At 37.5% G+C, this 20,566-nt stretch overlaps 1 protein-coding gene across 3 annotated transcripts in view; it reads right to left on the bottom strand.

Annotated features, from left to right (window-relative positions):
• The window catches only part of NRXN1 (neurexin 1), a 718,668-nt gene that overhangs the window by 362,268 nt on the left and 335,834 nt on the right, over positions 1–20,566 (bottom strand). For all 3 annotated transcript variants that reach the window (XM_075042422.1, XM_075042423.1, XM_075042424.1), the window contains 3 exons: positions 15,536–15,658; positions 10,020–10,401; positions 9,298–9,488 (listed from right to left, as the gene is read on the bottom strand). In XM_075042422.1, the coding sequence (XP_074898523.1) occupies positions 9,298–9,488; positions 10,020–10,401; positions 15,536–15,658 (696 nt within the window). The remainder of the gene's footprint in view (positions 1–9,297; positions 9,489–10,019; positions 10,402–15,535; positions 15,659–20,566) is intronic.

Here is a 20,566-nt window from a genome sequence, read left to right as displayed (position 1 = left end):
GACTTTTTCATAACCCGTAAAGACAATTTCCCTGGAATATTTTTATACGGCTGCACAAAGGCATCTTCAAATCCATCACTCTCTCCAAAAGCAGACATTCTTTCCTTTTGTGTCTTGTTGTGCTGCTGGTTTCTACTGTACTTTCAGCTATTATCTTATTTTCTCTTTTATTTTAGAAGAAGTTTCTCTGTCGTATTTCTAACATCACATTGTACTAAATCACTACTACAGCTAGGAGCAAGAATGCTTCTGGAGTGTACTAGGGCGGTATTAGTCCCTGAAAAAGAGATGGAGAGCTCTGGCATAACATGGTGGGTTCTGAAAGCACAACAGTGACATACGAGAATACAAAAGAACATCTGGCTGTGGTGAAGCCAAAGTGTCAGGCACACTTTTCTCCAAATATGCTATTTCAAAATGATCAAGCATATAACAGCTTCTTCCCTCAGGCAGGCGAAGAGGAATGAATAGTGCAAAGACTGAGAAATACCATAGGGAAAGTCTAATCTCGAAAGAAAAACAGTGTGCACTTTCTTCAAGTCCTTCATAAAATGGACTGTTACAAGATCAACAGAAATTGCTTTGTAGTATCTCAATAGTTGCACAATGAAGTACCAGGTAGAACTCAACATGGGAAGACCCGCACAATCCCCACTTATGGTATTTTTGAGGCAACTGAAATGTGAAATTAAATTACTCTCACACAGAGTGAATATGCACTGACTTAAACACAATAGACAACCTCCTGATCTTGAATCAAGGGATACTGTCTCAAATGAAAATGTCAGGTAGGCATCCAGATGCCTTTGACATTCAATGAAATATAGGACCCTACTTGTCCTTAATGACCTTCTCCCCTCTCCAACATACCTACCATTTACTTTGTACAACAGGCAGAGTGGTGACACTTCTTTCAGATGTGGGGTTTCAACACACACTTTAGAAAAGGAATTGGGCCTGAAGAGCAGATGAGCGGTGATTCTAGAGTGTCTGCCCACTTTCATTTTTCATGACCAAATGTTTACTTTTTGTTCCATATAAAAAAAAATCATTTGAACTTTCAAAAATGTTAATGAAATATAATTGTTCTTTTTTTAAATAAATCAAGAAGCCTGCTGTGATCATAACCCAATAATAAATTGAAGGACAGTTGACAAAGACTTAAATGATGCATCCATGCAGTTTCTGCAGCACATACGCTCCAGCATATGGCTTTTCAAATCTCCCTTTGCGGTAGAGAATACGCACTTGAGAATAGAGATAGAGAATGCGCATTCACAGGCCTGTTTGGTGCTAGAGCAAAGCATGACTGAATTTTGTCTACCACTTGCAAGGGCACTTGAGGGAAGACATGAATGTGTAAACTTAGTGTTTTATGCCCACTTATCCCAGTTATTCACTTCAAAGAGTCCATTCTGTAGCTTCAGTATTGATTTGTGGTTGAAGTCTTTTGGTTTTGATGTGTTTGGGTTTTTGTTGTTGGGGTTGTTTTTTTTAAGAAAAGTAGGATTTTCAAATAATTTTTCCTGCTGGAGTGATGAATTCCATCGCTTTTAGACTCTCTCTCACATAAGAAGGGAAAGGACGGCTAGTTTACTTGTCCAGGCTCTGATGAGTTATCTGTCCTTTCAAATACTTTGGGCAAGAGGCAGTTGTACGATGTGACAGGTGGTGCCTTCCGTCTTCCACAATCCCTGTACTGATAACCAAGCAAGGCAAAACTATTACAGGCAAAAAAGGGAATTTATGGGTTAGCATGTCACTCTTTTGGGAAGGAATATAGAAACTGATCTTGTCAGCCCAATTTTACACTGCTTTCAGTACCTTCCCTGAATACCCTATTAAAGGTATTAAAAAAAAAAATTCACCAGCACTGAAATGCTGGCACTGTGGGTTTTCTTCAGTCATCCTTATTGGCATATGGGACATATCATAGTTATTTGTCAAGAGAATTCAACTTTGAAGATATTTCCTCCTTTGACTGACACTGTTCTTCTTACAATTTCATTGTAGCACTGCACCCTAATCCACATTGACAGAAAAAAAGGCAGTGAGGATTAAGAGGTACCAGAGAGAAATTACAGTTGATGAGTGCACCAGAAAAGAGCACCTTACAGATTTCTCTTGCCACCAATTTCTATGGCAGTCCACACTGGAGATATACCTGCTGCTCTACCTTTCTCCATGTCTCCCGATTCCATCACACTACTCATAACCTTGCTACTCTCATAACTGCGTTGAAGACTTTGCGCGCTTGGTACAAATGTGCTTCTGTCTAGAAAATTCTCATGCTCTTGCTATGCTGCTTGCTGTTTCGCATCTCAGCTGGACATGCTCTCCACTTCTGCATTCGCCTCTTGGTGCTCAGTTTTCATTCCTGTCACAGTTTTTTTGCTCTGTTCAGAACTGATTAATGGTTATGCAAATATGCCTATATTTCACAAACAAGTAAAGCTGCATGATAGAAAGGGTGCTGGGGGGGTGGGGGGAGAAACAGTAATGACATGACCATGTCCTTAGTAGGTAAGTTTTCAATAGATACAAGTAGATACTAAAAAGGTAAGTGCTCAAGTCTGAACATTCCCTTAGATATCTACGGGTTAAAATCCACCATTCCCCAACAATCTTGTTCTCAAATGACATGTATTCTCAAACAAGAAACAGTTACGCAAAAATACTTAACATTTTCTTGACAATAACAGTTCTCAGATTCCCAGCCACTTTATTTCTCTTTGCTGTTTTTCCCCCCACTGAAGACTAGATGGAAAGCACTAGCATTGAAAAAGATTAAACAGATTTAAAACCAAAGCAGTCTGTTTGTCCAATGGACTGTGAGGAAAGTTGGTGATGCATGTTAAATGGTCAATAATAAAATCTAATTGCCATATAAATGTGTGTGGTAATCTATCTCCCACAGAATTGATGCTATGCCAATTATTCTGTATGAGGGGGATGGTTGTGGTGGAGAGGTGAGGCATTCAAGCACATCAAATGTCCTTCATTTCTTTCCTGTTCTGACCACTTTTGTACATTGTCTACACCTGAAAAAATAGACAAAAATCTAATGAAACAGGCATTTTCATGGCATGGTATACTCAGATTTCCTTTGCTCCTGACATTCTTCTGAAATTGTTCACTCACTCTCTGCTTTAATAGCCAACACAAGCTCTTAGCAGAGCTTGTTTCCAAAACAGTGAGGAATTCCTCTTTCCAAGAGGCATCCTACACCTCAGAGATCATCCTCTACAAAACTCTTCCTTTAGCTAGTACTTTAGGCAAGATTCTCCCCATAAAGCCACCAAAAAGCTGAGAGGTTAAACGTTCTCATTTTGAATGTAAGTTTGCAGAGGGAACTTTTTTATATAATATTACCAACCTCTTAGTCAAGACAACCACCTTTGGACTCTGAGGATATTACACAAAGCAGCTCTTTTGCAAAAAGGGCTGCTCAGTCAGAATACCAAGATCCATGAGGGTACCGTGCTCATACCCAAGGCAGCACATTTTGAAAACAAGTTTAGGATGTGCTTCTTGGCTGGGCGAGTGCTAGGATTCAGTGGGATGTACTGACACTAAATATCCAGGGGGGTTTGTAAATTTTAAGAGCATACATGTTTCCTGTAGTATCCTTAGCGTAACTTTTACTTAGTATTCCAGAGGGCTTGAAAGAAATTCCACAATCAGCAATGGTAATTACCTGCATGCAAAACAGCCGTAGGAATGTAGGCAAATCTATACACTTGTATGTGTGTAAGGGACTGAAAAGAGCAGGGGAGAAGAAGCAGAAAGCAAAAACTTTCTCTCACCATGGAGTGATCTGAAAGACTACTGCAATGTTGTTGACTTCACAGAGCTCAGCACAAGCACTAGCGTATTTTCTTTAATTTTTATTTAATCCAGAAGTACTGGAGTAGATTTTTAATTTTTCCCCATCTCATAACTTTGGAAATCTGGATACAATTTCTGAAGGCTTATCATTACCAAAATTATTTTCACAGCCTAGTAGACAGCATAGCTGTTCAGAAGCAGGATGCAACAAGTTGCAAAGAAAGGAGGATAAAGGAATGTGCGTTAGACCAGGTTGTCCAATCACTTACTGTTAATGTGCCCATATATTTTTGCTACATAGGAAGTCTCAAAGAAGAGCTCTCAGTTTTAAGTCCCTTATTTTTCCCTCTGGACAGAGGTTGCTTTCCCAACACTATCAGGAAGACAACAGCTGCATTTGCCATTGTCTACTCCAATAGGTCACATTAGGAAGATCTATTTTCTGTTGACAGTATTTGGAACTCTGCATTTGGAACAGAGCATTATTTCTGCATGAAGAGTTCACAGCCCACTGGCAAGGTCATTACAATTAGCTCATGCATGTTTATTTGAGAAATTTAAGCATTAATACTCATTCATTTGTACAAATTTGAGTTTTTATATAAAATACTTTTCTGTGCTTCTTAAAGCTTTGATTCTTAGTAACAGAAATATGAAGGATCAGTGGCATTAATATAGACCTTGTAATATAGAGAAGAACATATAATGCACCAATGATAATAATGGGCTCAACATAAGACAATGCAGACAAATATGATATGAAATTGAAACAACTTCAATTACCATTGCTGGAACAAGAAATCTTCTTTATGATCAAGACTAATTTAGCTCAGTTTTGCATAGCATGAAAAACCTACTTTGACAGGCAAATGAAATATCAATAGATTAAGTGACTACTGCAAATCATCAATGAATATGCCAGGCTAGTAGATCCACTGATAATTTAGTTAATTGCATTAAAAGTTTACAAGGATGAATTAATTGCCAAGAGAGTCTTTATGTACATGGAAGCAGTATATTTCAGTGCATTTGTAAAACCACTGAGGTGGACCAGAAATTAATATGATTACTTTTCTTTCAGATGCTTCAGACTAGCCTGTTTTTGCATTATCGGAGAAAACGGCAAATGGAAAAGCAAATGTATATAGTAACAGCAGCCATATCTCACAAAGGAATAGAAGAAGCCAGAGGCCAGTGAAGAGCTACAGATATAAAAGTAAACCAGACAAGAGATCTAGACAGGTTTTTTTAAATCCAAGGAAGTTGATTCTGATGTATGCTCTAATATGAAGAGCATTTTTTGAGCATGCAGTGATATAACAGCACAGAAATAACATATGACTCACAATGGACTCTCAAATTGACACTTGGGAAAGCTGTGTGGAAGAGGATGACAGTGAGACAAGTTGAAATTATGGATGTCAATTCAAAAAAGCAGGTCTTAATGTATGGAATGATGCACAGGCAACAAAAATAAAACTATAAATATTGAGTTGGGTAGGATTATTGTTTTTGTAATGGTGATTTCCTTTTAAAAAGAAAATATAGTTAGCCCAATATCAAAATTGGGATGACTGCAGTTCATCCTGGAGGATACAGCATAGCTAGAAAGTTTGGAATAGGATGGGATACTGAAGTACTGAAACTATCAACTCCTAGAAAAATTTGTAACTACTTATTGTTAAATCTAAAATAACAGCAGCATTCCTTAGCTTTTCATTTTGCAAGAGTGCAATATTTCAACTTTTCATTTCAATTTAAATTAAAAATGCTAAAATACTTTAATTTTCTGAGAGATATTCTAAGAGAATTCTGAGTGGATTTTTGTAGGTTTTTGTATGTTTGCTATTTAAAGAAAGTGGGTGAAAACTTTGGGGATTAAAATAGTGCCTTATATGTGTAGGAGAGAAGCAAAAGGAAGATTAAACAAACCCTAGTAGGTAAATGGATACAAAACCATGCTTGAGGACGTTCCTCCTCCTCGAAAGCAGATCATGTGTCTTCAAATATTTATTAAAAGGAAAAAAAAAAAAAAGGTCCGACAGAACTCTGATTTCCCACACCACAGGAAGAAAGCGTAGAGAGGGAAGAGACATTACAGATGTTGTAATACCTACAGTCTGAACAAAGGAGATCTCTTTTCTCTGGCAACAGCTGAGGAACAAGACCACAAGTCGAATTCCACTTTTGCTTGCATTTTTGTGCCGCTTCGAGGCTACTCAGAGCCCTCAGACCGTAAGAGCACAGCATTAAGTACAGCAAACAAGAATTCCCCTCCGCCCAACTCTTTCGGTCTGCGAAGGCCTTGAATTGTAGCCGTGCTAACCATCTGAGCTCTACTGAAAGCAGGACAGGGAACCTGCTCATGAAAGACATGAAAGGAAATTTGCTGTGTAACTGAATGTTGGCAGGCTTGAGCTGCGTTGCCTTTGCTGTTAAGACTCATTTATCTTCACAGGTTATCTGCTAGAACTGCACCTGAGTACACTTTGCTAATTTTCTCTGCTAGGAAAAATAACACAGTTCTTGGAATCCAAACACAGACGTTTTTTCACTCATTTATTTGTATCCAATTTATAATTTACCCATCTAATTACAGCAATAATTAAGCTGGAGAGTTTAATATAAGTGTTTCCACAGGTACCCATGCCAGTCCACTGAAATTGTACCAGAGGTTATGCAGGGAAGCCACATGTGTAATAATGAACTTTCTGTGTTATATAGCCAAATCCTACACCCAAAAGGAAACATATAGTAGAAATTCTCTCCCATACTTTTATGGCAACTGTCTGCTTTCCCAGACAACCAGCATGCTGTGCATGCTCTACAACACAATCTGTGTCACATCTCCATACCAAATTCACTGTGTATTTGCAAAAACCTGCATGTATGTGATTTATCTTTCCAGGATTAACTTGGATTTCAGCATCAGAAATCTGGTAACTCTACAATTACTCAGAAAGGCTGCAGATTCTGTGTTATCTGTACACATTTATATTTCACCTAATGCTAACTCTGGTTAAACAGAATTATTAATATCACTAGCAGGAAGTATAATTTTGAATTTGCTTTGTTGCTAGGGCTAAAATAATACAGAACAACGAATTAACCATAGCTGCTTGTATCAGTAAAGTGTATGGAGTGTTTATAGCATTACAGAGATGTGTCATCATAAGAAAGACTGACATAAAATAGAAAAGAATGAGCCACAGGAAAGCATTTCAACTGAATACAATGGAAGAAAAAACAATAATGAAAGGCATTTTTTTCTCCTTTTTAGCCTGGTAGCTAAAACATATCAGCTCAAACTCCCCCCAAATCCAATATAAATTCTTGTGATATATGCTGTATCATATTTAAGGGAAGCTGACTGAGCAAAATGTAATAGAATACATTAAAAATATAAAATGAACATACTACTATGAGAAGACAGAGGTTGAGGACCTGTGTAAGCTAGATCAGTTTGAGAAAGATGCACACTATACATTACTGTACTGAATATGTCAGGCTTGTTATTCTTTTACTAGGCACATTTCCTGGGCGGTGAACTAGAGAAAATCAGCATCTCCGTTCACCTTCCGTGCTTCAAATCTCAGTAAGTTTGGTCATGTTCTTCAGTTTTTTCCAATGGAATTCAAGGTTAGAAAATGCATCAGCCATGGATACAGTTTTACTTCAAAAGGGTAAAACAAAAGTAGAATTTTCAAAGTGAAGAAAACAAAGGAATGTTGGATTTTATAGGTTATCCTGACTGACGAGTTTTCCCTGTGAATGCACTAAGCAGTGCATTTAGTGAAATAACACTGCCCTCTAGTGCCTTTATTAAGCATATTGTTCAAACTGTTTTCTTAAATAAAGCAACATACCAAAACACCACGTTCAGTTTGAAAAAGATGTAGAATAAAATGACTGTGTTAACTTAGTTGTCAGTTCTTAACAGGATTGTTTTTCCTACTCATGTCTAATTAATATACTGGGAAAAAAGAAAACCAGATTAAATATATATACATGCATACGCATATGCATAATAGTACTTACTACCGCAAAAAATGTGAAAGAATAAGGTGGATGCTTTCTCTACAGCATCAAAAATAACGTTGAAATATTACATTGTGTCAATAAACATCGACCATACTTACAAGAATGCAAAAATGAGAAATAACATGGCAGAAATTTTAAAAACAGTTTTGAGAATGGAGTGTGAACCATCTGAAAAGCTTTAATTTATAAACCAAGCATTTCTGATGAAGAATCTCTTATTGGAGATTATGGCATATCAGGAGTCTTTCTTACAATCCTAATAACACTTTCAAGTGAAGCAAACATGTAAAATATCACAAAATCCAGAATAATTACTAAGGTCAGCTTATTATCTGTGACTCAGAGGTAGTTAAAAGAAAATTGAGCAAGGAATAAGCTCTTGATGGAATATTAATATCTACTTTGAACATCCTGGCTTTTGAAATATTAAATTTTCTTTGACTATTATGAAATTTTGGGTTTCCTAACAAGTAGTTTTATAAAGAATGTTAAAAACACAATACTTTTTCACATGACCAGAACATATTTTCTTATGTGTGATTAGGTAGACAGTATTTTAAAAGTATACTTACACATCCTTTCAAAAAGATATTTCCCTCTGATGCAAATTAGCTTTTCAGAAGCCCAGCCTTACAACTGATTACAATTACTTATTTTAAAATCTACATATATATATCAGTTTGGTTTCTGAAAATGATCTTGAGAAGCTAGCTGGACCTATAAAATGTAGGTTTAGACTTACAAAACAAAGTTTATGCCACCTTGCAATTGAAATTACAACATACTACATATTTAGGCGAGTATGTTTATGGTTCAATACATCTGGCAACTAGTATTTATAACTGATTCACTGGAGGACTGCCACATAAGATCGCTTCACTTACAAGGTATTTTATAACATCAAAATGCTGCATTGCATTTATTTTCCCAATAAAAAGTTGGGTTTATGTGGAATACTGAACAGTGAGGGACAGGTCAAAATGTCCCCCAATTCTCTAACATAGAGATCATCAGTTCTGCAAAGTCTTTGTAGTCATACTGTAAAGTGGGCTGTGGTTCTGCATGCCACTTATAACTTATGTTCATGTAAAAACCAAGCTTTTTTCATAGACATTTTAGAGCTTCTTTAGTCCCCCAATTATCTCTTGGTATATATGGGCCACTCTGTGTTCCTAGCATTTTCTACTTTTTTTTCCTGTGGCATTTTTGCACATTTAAAGTTGTGCCTAACTGTGCAGCACTACTACTAAACTGGCATTGTCAGGCTAACAAAGAAGTCGTCATCTCTTGTGACCGTATCAATTATTATCAAATAAAACATTTCATATGGTATTACAAAATTATACTGTACTTTACATATGTGATTTATTCAGGTTACCATTCTGTAATGACCCTCACTGTAGGTTATGCAGGAATTACTGTACTTACTTTTGAGATCTAAATTTCTGGCTCCTGCTGTGCTCTGTGTTGTGATTTTAGTGTCAATCTTTACAGTGTGCAGATTGTTGGTATCCCTCGATATCATCACATTATGCCACTGGTTGTCATTCAGAGGTTTATTAGAACTTCCTTTGATGAGATTTGCACCATTTCCCAAGTCAAATACATAGTGTAAATACCTGGGAAAAGAGAAAAAATTGGAAAAGTTTCCTTTTTCTTTACGTAGCAAGGGGGCACTAATTAATATGTCCAATATTTCCTATTTCCTTGTACTCCTCAGTAATGCTGGCAAAACCAGAAGACAGCAATGAATGCCAGATGGGGAAGTGACCTTAATTCAGAGAAATCGCCATTTGTTTAGATGAGCTGAGATGCAGTCCCAAGTTTCTGGAAAGTAACGAGCACTACATGTACCAATACATGCATACATACGTAGAGAGAGAACAAGAGGAAGGCTACAAACTAGTACTTCTTTGTGGTAAACACTACAGAAGTTATACTTATTATTTACTTTCATATTTTTCAGGCATCTAGCTTCATCTGAAAGAAAGAGTCACAATAAAGCATATGAAGTTTAACATGAAGCAACATTCATCAATCATATATGTCCAGTCAGGTAAAGATTTGTATCCTGAACTTTCCCCCTTGTACTTCTCCTGTATATAAATTTTGAATAGACTGGTTTTGTCATTATGCTAATCCATACATACCCTTTTACTAATTCAACCACAATGAAATCATTTCCATCGCCACTGTTATAAAGTATCAATCCATCCAGAGAAGTTGTTTTGAACTGGAAAAAAAGGTGCATAGATGTATATGCTTGTAGCGTGGCCAATGCAACATAACTTGCTTTTGTTTTAAAGGTTACAGGGTCTGCTATGATGTTCCTGAACCCAAATCTTGCATTTAGCTCACAATAATCGATGTCTCCATTTTTACATAAGTCAATGTATGCCATGCCATTAAATGTAAGACTCTGTAGATGCCCAATGAAATTAGAAGGCACAGAAGACAGGTAGCGCCGTTCTGTTATTATTCCTGTTTCTATGTTGTGGAACTCCAGCCGTGTGTGGTCACCAGCCATTTGACCTTTAAATAGTAACAAGAAAACACATGTTAGCATCTGAAATGGGAAGTCAAAAAGCACATCGTATGATTAACTATCTGCATCAATTTCACACTTTTCAGAATGTGCAAGGCCAATTCTTGGCTCCAAAGAGGATTCTTCTAAATTCATCCAAACTACTGGTAAACATCTGGGAGCCTTTCTACTGAGTTCAGTATGTTTGGATATGGCCAAGAGCAAGATTTCTAACTGAAACACAATACCACAGTATACCAAACTGCCAATAAAATCCCTCACTTTGGTTACACTTAACCAGACCTGTGGCTTTACTATAAGCAAGCACAATTAATTAACGCAACGTGAAGATCACAAAGGCAAACCTCAGAGCTAAAACTACAACATTAGAGTTTCATGGAAGAGAGACATAACAGTTTGGGAGATATTATTCCATGTGTTTTGCTTGAAAGTGCATGATTTGGCAAGAGGAAGGAAGGATTCCTGTTTAAGCTGTCTTAGGTGCATTAACGCTAGCCCTGCTGCAAAACCCTGTGCTGCAAGGGTAGACAGAGCCTTCCTTGAAAGCAGCTAGCTTTGTACCATGGGGATGAATCGTGGGAGAAGGGGGCAGAGCCTAAGAGATGGACAAAGCAGAAAGCCTGCAGCAAGGGTGTATGCCAGCATCTAGTAATCCTGAAAACAGCAAGGGACTTGCTTACATCAGAAAGGTGGCCAAAACCAAGCCTCACAGCTACCTTTGAGTCTTTCTTTGTCATGCAAGGACTCCTGCACAGCAGAAAGCCTGAAATTTGCTGACTGTATAGCTAATCTGAAGGAAAGGATCAACGCTACCAGGGTACACTGCGTACAGGTCAGGTAAGTTTTTAAGCTAGCTATTAAATACCTTACCCCCCAGCACATCAAAATTGTGTCCACTGAAGAGTTCCCTTTTCTAACAGAGCTCAGATTTTTTTTTCCCATGCTTATTTTAAAGTAGGGCAGTACTATCACATGGCTGATTCATGGTCACATTGTATGGGTATGATGACAAAACAGCTTTTTATTACTAACTGATTTTACCACTTAGGGTACCTTTTGCTAACCATGCCCTAGATTTCCCAGTTCCTTAGCTGTTTCACATCTCTGATGGAGTACAAAGAAGGTGAACAACAGACCTAGCCAAGCTGGAATAAATACTGGCATAAAAATGCTCTGTAATACAAGTTCCCACTGTAGCAGTGCAAAGCTGTTGACAGACCGACTTCCCTCTGTCCTTCCCTGAACAGATTATTCCAAGAGGAGAGTGTGAGCTCTGACCCAGGCTGGATGTGTTTAGCAGTGGTGCAGAAAGCCCTGAGGCTGGCTTAAAAAAACGTACCTTCATAGGTTTTATAAGCAAGTGTCTGTGTACATGTGTGTGAACAGGGAAAAGATAAGGGCAAGATGAATGTAGATATTTGGGTTTTCCTCAGGGAGATGGATTCACCAACAGGTTAAGTTACAGCACTAAATTACAAATACAGGTATCAGTGAAGTTACGGTGAAATAAGGTCTGCAAGCTTTAACACCATTCAGACCACACATACACACACAAATTCCTCTAATAATTTATGATAAATATTTACAAGCAGCTTGCTTAGCTTCAGGATGCATTCTGTGTAAGAACTACCTCTACTGATGTCACCAAACACCATCAGCATCTGGGATCTGCAGTCATATGGCTGAGCACCGCAGGAGGCACCTTAATCCCCAAGGACAACCTTCCCAATGTTCTTGTTTCTAAACATCAATTCTGAAGATACTACTTCCCCGATGTATTAAGCAAAGGTGGGTTCCTCCTTGCAGTAAAGAGTCAGGGAGCTGTCTTGAAAAATACCAAATCTGTAACTTTCTGCAAGGCCAAGAGCTCTATATTGGATCACAGCCAGAGAGCTGAAGATCATGTTTTAGAGAGGAACATTACGTATTCCAGTCTTATATCACTTCAGATGGCACTGCATAAATGTCATGGCAAAAATCCACTAAGCTTTGGCCTGTAGTACAGTATCCTCAGTACATTCACTACCTCAAGTGTATTTCTTTCTTAAGCACAGTAATAAAAAAGTTCCAGGATCTGGGCTCACATCCCAAATCTCCCTCTAACATTTCAGTTGTACAAACATGCTAGCAGGACTTGAGACTTCACATAATGCTCCGCAGTATTTGCAACTACAGCAATGAAGAAAAAGACAGAGACTGAAGTTTGTGGTTGCAAGGTTGGGTTCTGGGGGGTTTGTTCTTTTTTTAACTTGTCCAGTCAGTGCACAAAAATTAATTACCTGTTGCAATGCTATGGGACATCATACAAAAGGCCAAGTGAATATCTGTTCATAACCATAAGCTAAGTATCCTTTCCATTATCCAACTGTAGTGACTTCCTTCAGTCCACTTTTATTTTCTATACATTTCCAGAAAACAAGGTGCATCAGGGCTGCAAGTATTTAAACTCTTATAGGATGAGTAAAATTTTCAAAACCACCTGTATGACTTCTTCCAATGAAAGCTAGTTATGATTCTGAAAGATATTATTTATCCATGCACAGATTATGCATTTGTCAAAGATAACTAAGCTCAATCCATGGATAAGTGATATTTCATAACCTGTAAAAAATGGAAAGTCAGGCTGAATTATTTAATGGCTTCCTCTCCAGCTTAAGCTTCCTAGATCTGATGAGGTTTTTTTCATATATGACATAGGAAACGGAATCAAAAAGGGAAAACACAGTGTGTGGTGGGGGGAAGCTGGAATTGTTGAAAGTCTCTTTTTTCTTCATGCTCCCTATAAGATTTAACAACCTTTCACATGAATCACTACCAAATTGTATTTTAACCACATTTCTGAATGTTGGGACATTCAAAGAAAAGTTCTAAGCAGTTTAGAGCAAGAGCACTCAAAATCTGATATGGCAACTCTTCCACACTACACCTTTAGGAAATTCAAAGCTACTACACATTAAATTGCATTATGTACATTTGAAACTTAAGCTCATGAAGGCTTTGGCAACACACTGCGTTACAAAAAAAAAAAGTCAAAGCACTACATGGCAATAAAGATTTTCCATGTAGAAAATGTAATATTCCTGGGACTAACAGCAGATTTCCCATTTTATCAGAATTTCTAGCTCCTTCTCTCACGCCAGTTCCTTCCTCACTGATGAAGGAGGCCACAGATTGGCCTCCTTCCTCACTGATGAAGGAGGCCACAGATTTGCCACGCAGCTTCCTACAGGGAGTTTAGGAAGACTTTTTCTGTCTGAAATACTGGGATGACTTTCTCCCTTTGGATGAAGAATGTTAAACATCTGTGGATTACACAAATGTTGGCAACTTCCAGCTTGAAGAACTGAGAAGGATTTTGAGTCAACTGGCCAGCTTCTGATACAGGTACTGGCATGTGGAAAGAATACAAGTGTTGTACCAGAAAGTTGGACCCACAGGCAACACTTTTGCTTGATCAGGAGGCAACTGAAAAGACTCGCTAGCTTTAACAGCTAGAATAGAATAGTTCAGTTGGAAGGGACTTACAGCGATCACCTAGGCCAACTACCCGACCACTTCAGGGCTGTTCAAAAGTTAAAGCATGGTATTAAGGGCATTGTCCAAATGCCTCAAACGCTGACAGGCATGGGGCATCGACCACCTCTCTAGGAAGCCTGTTCCAGTGTCTCAGGTATTTGCTGAGACCATGACATTCGATAGTAACTACAGATATCCGCAATGGAGAGCGATTACAAGAACTTACAGTCCTGCATTCTTTACTTATTACTTCACCTGACTAGGCTATGTATGATAGAAACCTCCTGTTTTCATCTTACTCCTTCACACATATTTTGAACTTTTCTGAAGCTCCTCTGAGCAGCTGGGACTGAACCCAAAGGTGAAAAATGTATTTCTTTGTGGTTTTGCAATGTGTAGTACTTGTAAATAAGAAATCTGCCACGAGGAGCCCAGGAAATGTGCACTTCGTTTTAGATACTATATTTTATTCAGATCTAAACAACTTTAACTAGAAAACATCCCCAAAGTAGCCTTATTTTTTGAGTTGTAGTTGAATCAGCAAGATGGTGATTTTTTCAGTACAGTTCCTCCAACACTATATATTTCTTTTCACAAAAAAACCCCAAGCTGGTTTAGGCCATCTACTTTCTTGAGAGAATGACCCAAAGCATCATCGCATATAGAAACCAAATTTTTGCTTCACCTCTGGAAGATCTATTAGTAATTTCTGATTCCAGAAGACATGTTCTTGCAACTGTATGAATACATAGCAATTATTTTTCTACCAGTGACATGGTCTTCAGTGCTCTGCTGAGGTGAAAAGGGACTACTAAAGAAAGTGCTTTCCTTTTAAAAACCCATTAAAATTTTTGCCATTTTAACAAAGCTTAGAACCAATGATAAAAGCTATTTAATACTACATGAAAACAAAGGAAAATACTAAATAGCTAACACAAAATTAGGCATGTTGTATTGTGCAAGGAATCAGGGCCAGAAGCCAGGTCTGTTGCTATTAACAACACATATGTAAGCCTTATCTTTAACAGAACAAAGCCAAAGTCTTCTCTATTATCATTTCTGATAATATATACATAGGACTATATTTCTAACATCTGCTAGCATTCATGCCATGTTTTTTCTCCCATCCCAACTGCTTTTTTAGTATTTGAGAAAAACTTGTTGCCTAACAGTTAATTATTGAGGACAGCTGATGCAAGATTTAAAACACAATAGAATATCCTTCAAAAGTTTATGAAATTCTTTCTTACAGCAATGGCTTAGAGTTTAACCTTAGTATAAATTTAGCGTGTTGCCAAAAGCATTTTACTTGCCTTCTCATTAGTGATGTATCAAATGACTTCTCTCCAATTACTGTATAAAAACATTCATTTAAGTCAGCATGAAGGTTTTCATTAATTCCAATAGCGATGTTAGAGTAACATTAATATCAAGTGTAACAACGCACTTGTAGTACCAGTATTTCAAGATGCATAACATGGATTTTGGATCTTATTCAAAGAAAAGAAAAAAGCATCTGTCGCTTTCAGATAAAGGCATCTCACTTCTGTCATTTTTTTGTTTTGTGTTTCCCCCCAGTAACATGGAGTCACAATGCCACACTACCTGTCATGGCCTGCTGGTCATCCACCATTAACTTTAAACTTTTTCCTCGCCGAACCACACGCACTGTGTGCCACTCATTATCATTGAGGTTATAGCCAGCAAAAAGGGTTTCTGGACCTTTGCCTGTAGGATATGCCAAACAGTCATTATGCAATCTTTAAATCAGTTTACATGTGAACCTCACAGAGAAAGAGAGAGAGACAGAGAGACTGGCTGGGCAAATGTTAAAACTCACCAAAAGTCACATCAAGCAAGAAAATTACAAAGTATAAACAAACCTCAAAATATAAAGCTACTATGTTAAGACACTTCTACTGTATATTTAACTGCAGAAATGTATTGTATATGCACATTTAATGAACCAGGTTGTCATAAATAGGCACAGTCAACATGGATTTAGTTATGCACTTTCCAGTCATATACAAGCCTTTAAGAAATGGGATTACTGCAACCAGAACTTCAGCATGTGTTTACAAGACTGGATTTTTATTCCTTCATTATAAATAGTTTTGGGGAAAGGTACGAGTGGTAAGTGTGTGTGCACGTGTGTTATAATTTTCTGAATCTATGTCAGCTTCTCAGCCTATGTTTGTTTATTAGGACTCCTCAGATGATCATCTATTACCTTATCATCCAGATGACTCATTAATATTCAGATCCAGTACCTTCTGATGTCAGCAGACCTTCAAACCATACTTTCCTTTTTCATTTAATGGATACCTTTTTTTGTAATCTGTTGGTTTTGGTAAGCCGTACAACAAGCACTTTTGTAACAAATATAATTCTACATATAGCACACTGTACTTGCAATAACTGAAGTATTCACAAATCTAGGAAACAGGATATCTTTAATACCTAAGAAAAAATTTCTCAGAAAAAAATGATTATGGAAATTGTCCCTTGCACTGTTGACCAAGGAGAGAAAGAAAGAGAGAAAATCCTGCCGATGAACTATCATTTATATGAGTAGGTGATTGACCAAGCACTGAACTGATCAATCAAAGCTTCTGTGCTCAAACTTGAGTTATTGGACCTACGCGGAGACTATCCAAAAGGTTAAGCTACTCCGCAATTAATAAATTACATTCTTGCAAAATAGAAACCTCCCTGCTCTGTTTTTCCAGTTCCTGTGGCAGAATAAAGGCTGCTGATAACTAAAAGAGACCTATAATAAAGTACCATTTGACACAAAAACATTAGGGTTACACCGAGTCACACCATTACCTCCGCTACGTCCTCGCAGGTGACTAGATCCCATGTGTCAGCCTTCTTTTAAAAGCGATATGCCACTGGCTCTGAAACTCTCCCACATTTCTTTTTGAATTCTCTTCCACCCAGTGCAGGCTAACTGTGATGGATGAGATCTACTAATAAATGGGTACTATATGACATTGTCTAAAAATCAAAGCCTCTCTGACTTCAGGACTGCATGGAGGGAAAAAGACACTAATCGCTTGATGTAGCTGTTCAGCATATTGGACAGTTTTCATCTCAGACTTTTTCCATTTTCTATCAGCATTTTTTTAATTGCTGCTGGTTTATTGCCCTGCTTTTATATGCAATATTTGCTATTTTGAGCATGTCAAGGGATCTCCAGGAATAAAAATATTAGCTACAGCAAAGGCAGTGAGATTCTGATAACATCATGTTGCTTTCTCTATGCCTCTGTATTGACACTAAGCTAGGAAAGGCATGCAAACCCAGCAGAAAGAGATATATAGGTACTCACTGGTGTCAACTACCTGAATTGTTCTATTCCTTAAGTGTTTACATCCATTGACAAGAGAAAGACCAGTGTTGCATAAAGCTTAAGTGAATAATATTCTCTTTGGATATGGTGATATAGGTACAGTGAATAATGCTCTTTAAGCAATTTCTATTATTCTGTTGGGCACTTCAATAGAAGCAATTTCCAACTAGATTTGGGAGACAAGGGATGGATTTACAAAAAATGCTTAAATGACATGAGTAACAAACCTAGTGAGAGTCAATAGGCCTGCCTAGAAATACATCACTTATTTTAAACGTGTTAGCCCTTCTTCATTTGTTAGTCCAACTCTTTTTTTTTTTTTTAAATTTTTAAGTAGTTGAACTACTTAATCTCCCTTATCTCACAACAGATCTCTAAAAGACCTAAAAGCACATGCAATTTTAATTTGCTCTCACATTAACAACCTGCTGTAGTGTCCCATTCATGTAAAGGTGCCTCAGTGTACATAAATATCAAATCCAACTTGGCTGCTCACATTTATATAGGCAAATGTCTATTATCTCTTTTAATGGTTAGGGACTTGTAAACTCTTCCTGTTGTAGAATTAAATGTATGTTTTCCTAAGTATCAGTCTATTTCCTTTGCAAGAGTACTCTGAGTTAAAAAAAAAAAATCAGGTCAGAACTACCTGTAAGCTGCCTTTGTTTGCAGTACATGCAATCCTAAATTGGATTAAGGGGAACTACGGTGAAAGGGCTATGAAAAGGATGAACCTGGGTATAACACACTATGGGAGCAATGCATTGAAACCAGTCCTGGCCTTGTAGAAAATAGCTATCTTGCACAGAAAAGAGGCTTTTCTTTCCTGAGACCACTTTCTAACAGAGAAGAGGGGTTTTTGCTTTGTCATAGAGAGTACAAGGAACTACAAAATAACAAGACCGGTGTCCAAGCATTGCGTATGTACCCATCACATCATGTTGCATCTCTGCAAAGTAGCATAGTTTTCCATGGCCACTGGAGAGGTGGATGAGGAAGGACTGTTGCCCACCATTCCTGTAGAGAACGTAGTAGCCCTTGGGCTGCTTCCTGGCCAAGAACATGCTTTTGCATATGAAAGTAGTAAATGTGCTTGTGAGCAGTGTATTTAGGAGAAAATTTTCTAAATGCTTAAACACAAAAACATGTCGGAATCCCTTGATACCACACAAGAGTACAAGGACTGCAGAAGAAAACTTAAGGTATCTCATTAAATGGCATTAGCCAACCTCAAACGTAGTTTGTATTAGTACTTTTCTCATGGACTTTCAAATATATTGACATGAAATTAATTTAAACATCATATTATTGAGATCATAACAGTTCAGACTTTTCTTCTGTCCTGGTTTATAGTGCTCTAGTTTATAGTGAATCTACTATAAATCTAAATCATTGGCTCTCCAGTCTTATTCTGACTTTAGACTGACCTGATTCCACTTAATTTAAATCACATGAGCAGAAAGTGCTGTTGTATTTAAATAAGAATTGGCATATTGCCACTGGGGGGGGAGACGACGACGGACACAGGACTGGGCTTTTTTTACCCTCTTTTCTTTAAAAACATTAAATATCTCCCATGAGACAAAAAGCAAGAGCCCTAATTAAAAAAAAAAAATAATAAAAATTCTGTTTTCTATGGACTGATACCACTCTTCCAACCTTATGTCTCTCCACTGCTACTTCCCATGCTGTCCTTCCCCTGGAAGTCATTTGCCTCCTTCTAGACAGGACACAGTTAATTTGCTTCATGTACCCAGCACTTGCTCACTTTCTGAGCTACTGATTCTCTCAGATACGAATAACTTAATCATAAACCTTTTCTTTCAGAGACAAGTTGTAACCTGCAAAAATCCACTAAGTATCTCCCCTTGCTTAAGTATGAAATTTATTATCAATGTCTATGTTCAGCTCTTTTCCTATTTTAAAGGCTTAAATAACTACTAGATTTTATGCATCCCTAGAGTGAATGGATAGTACCAAATAAAAAAAAGTATAGGCACTTTTATGGCTCCCACAATTTGCTCATAGTCCATCATGTCAGTAAACTCTGCACATCCATTTGGAAGCAGATAATTGCTTGTATAACCCTCTTTTTACATGGGAAAATACAGACTGTGCAGCCAGTCAACAGAGGTACAAATCTTGATGATACAATTAATTATGAACTACAACATATAAAAGTAAAGCCCCAAATATCCTAATTTATAGCTTTACTTAGGCACCCAAAGTTGAGCTTACTTTGTTTTCAGCACCTCAGCTAGAACTTAACTGTCTTTGGTGCTTTTTAAAGTTAAAGGAAAAAAGTATGAACCTCCAAAAGAAAAATCTTATTCTCAGCATGCTGAATATTCTAAATGTTCTCTGAAGATTCCTCTTCTCTACTATTTTGTGAGGAGCCTGTCCAGCCTAATTCAAATGCTGAAAATTTGCTGAATTCAAATGGGCCTGTTAATTGATGGTAACACACATACTCACTTTTTCTCTTACAGATATCTATCCTGTTGTACTTAAATTGGGAGATTTTTTACCAACAGTTTGAACAGAACTTCATAAAAACCAAAACCGATTACTTTGAAACAAGATACTAGCTTTTGGCATTGTACCAAAACACATTCAAAACTAGTTGTCTGAACCAAACACAAGAATTATTACTGGCTCTTACAGTGCCATCCACCACCACCAAAGCGTATACCAAAACGCCACCCAAGCTTGCTTGGACCATTCAATTCTGTGATCAAAAGTAGATATCAAAAATGACGTATTGGAAGAAAGACGAAGTAAATAGAGACTAACAAGGGAGACCGGATGGTTCAGTGAATGCTGTACTAACCTACAGAACCCAAGTGAGTTACAAGCAAATCACTACTATATTTATTGGTCAGTATAAGAAATGTCAGTGGTTTCAGCCTAGTTTGCCAACAGATAACTGTGCATACTACCGCAATCAATATCAGATAGCATTTCCCATTTGAAATTTGAGAGAATAAGTGGACAAAAGGACAAAATCCTGAGATCACTCCAGTTAATAGAGAATATTACTTTGAGGAGTTTTAGAGCTAAAATAACATACGCATAGCAAGCTGAACTGTAAAGACAGTGGCTCTGAGAAATATCTAAGAGTGTTATTGTAAATACCTGATACAGAACCAGAGAACTCTCTGCCTTCTCATTTATCCTGCTTTCCAGGGTAAATCTAGCATGCCCGGAATCTAGGCTTCTGTTCCAGCAAGCAGCCAGTCTCACAGCCTCTGTGCAAACCTCATGAGGCATCTATATTACAC

Source organism: Buteo buteo, chromosome 12, assembly GCF_964188355.1.
Source record: "Buteo buteo chromosome 12, bButBut1.hap1.1, whole genome shotgun sequence".
Taxonomy (NCBI): Eukaryota; Metazoa; Chordata; class Aves; order Accipitriformes; family Accipitridae; genus Buteo; species Buteo buteo.
This window is presented reverse-complemented; position numbering and strand designations above follow the sequence as displayed.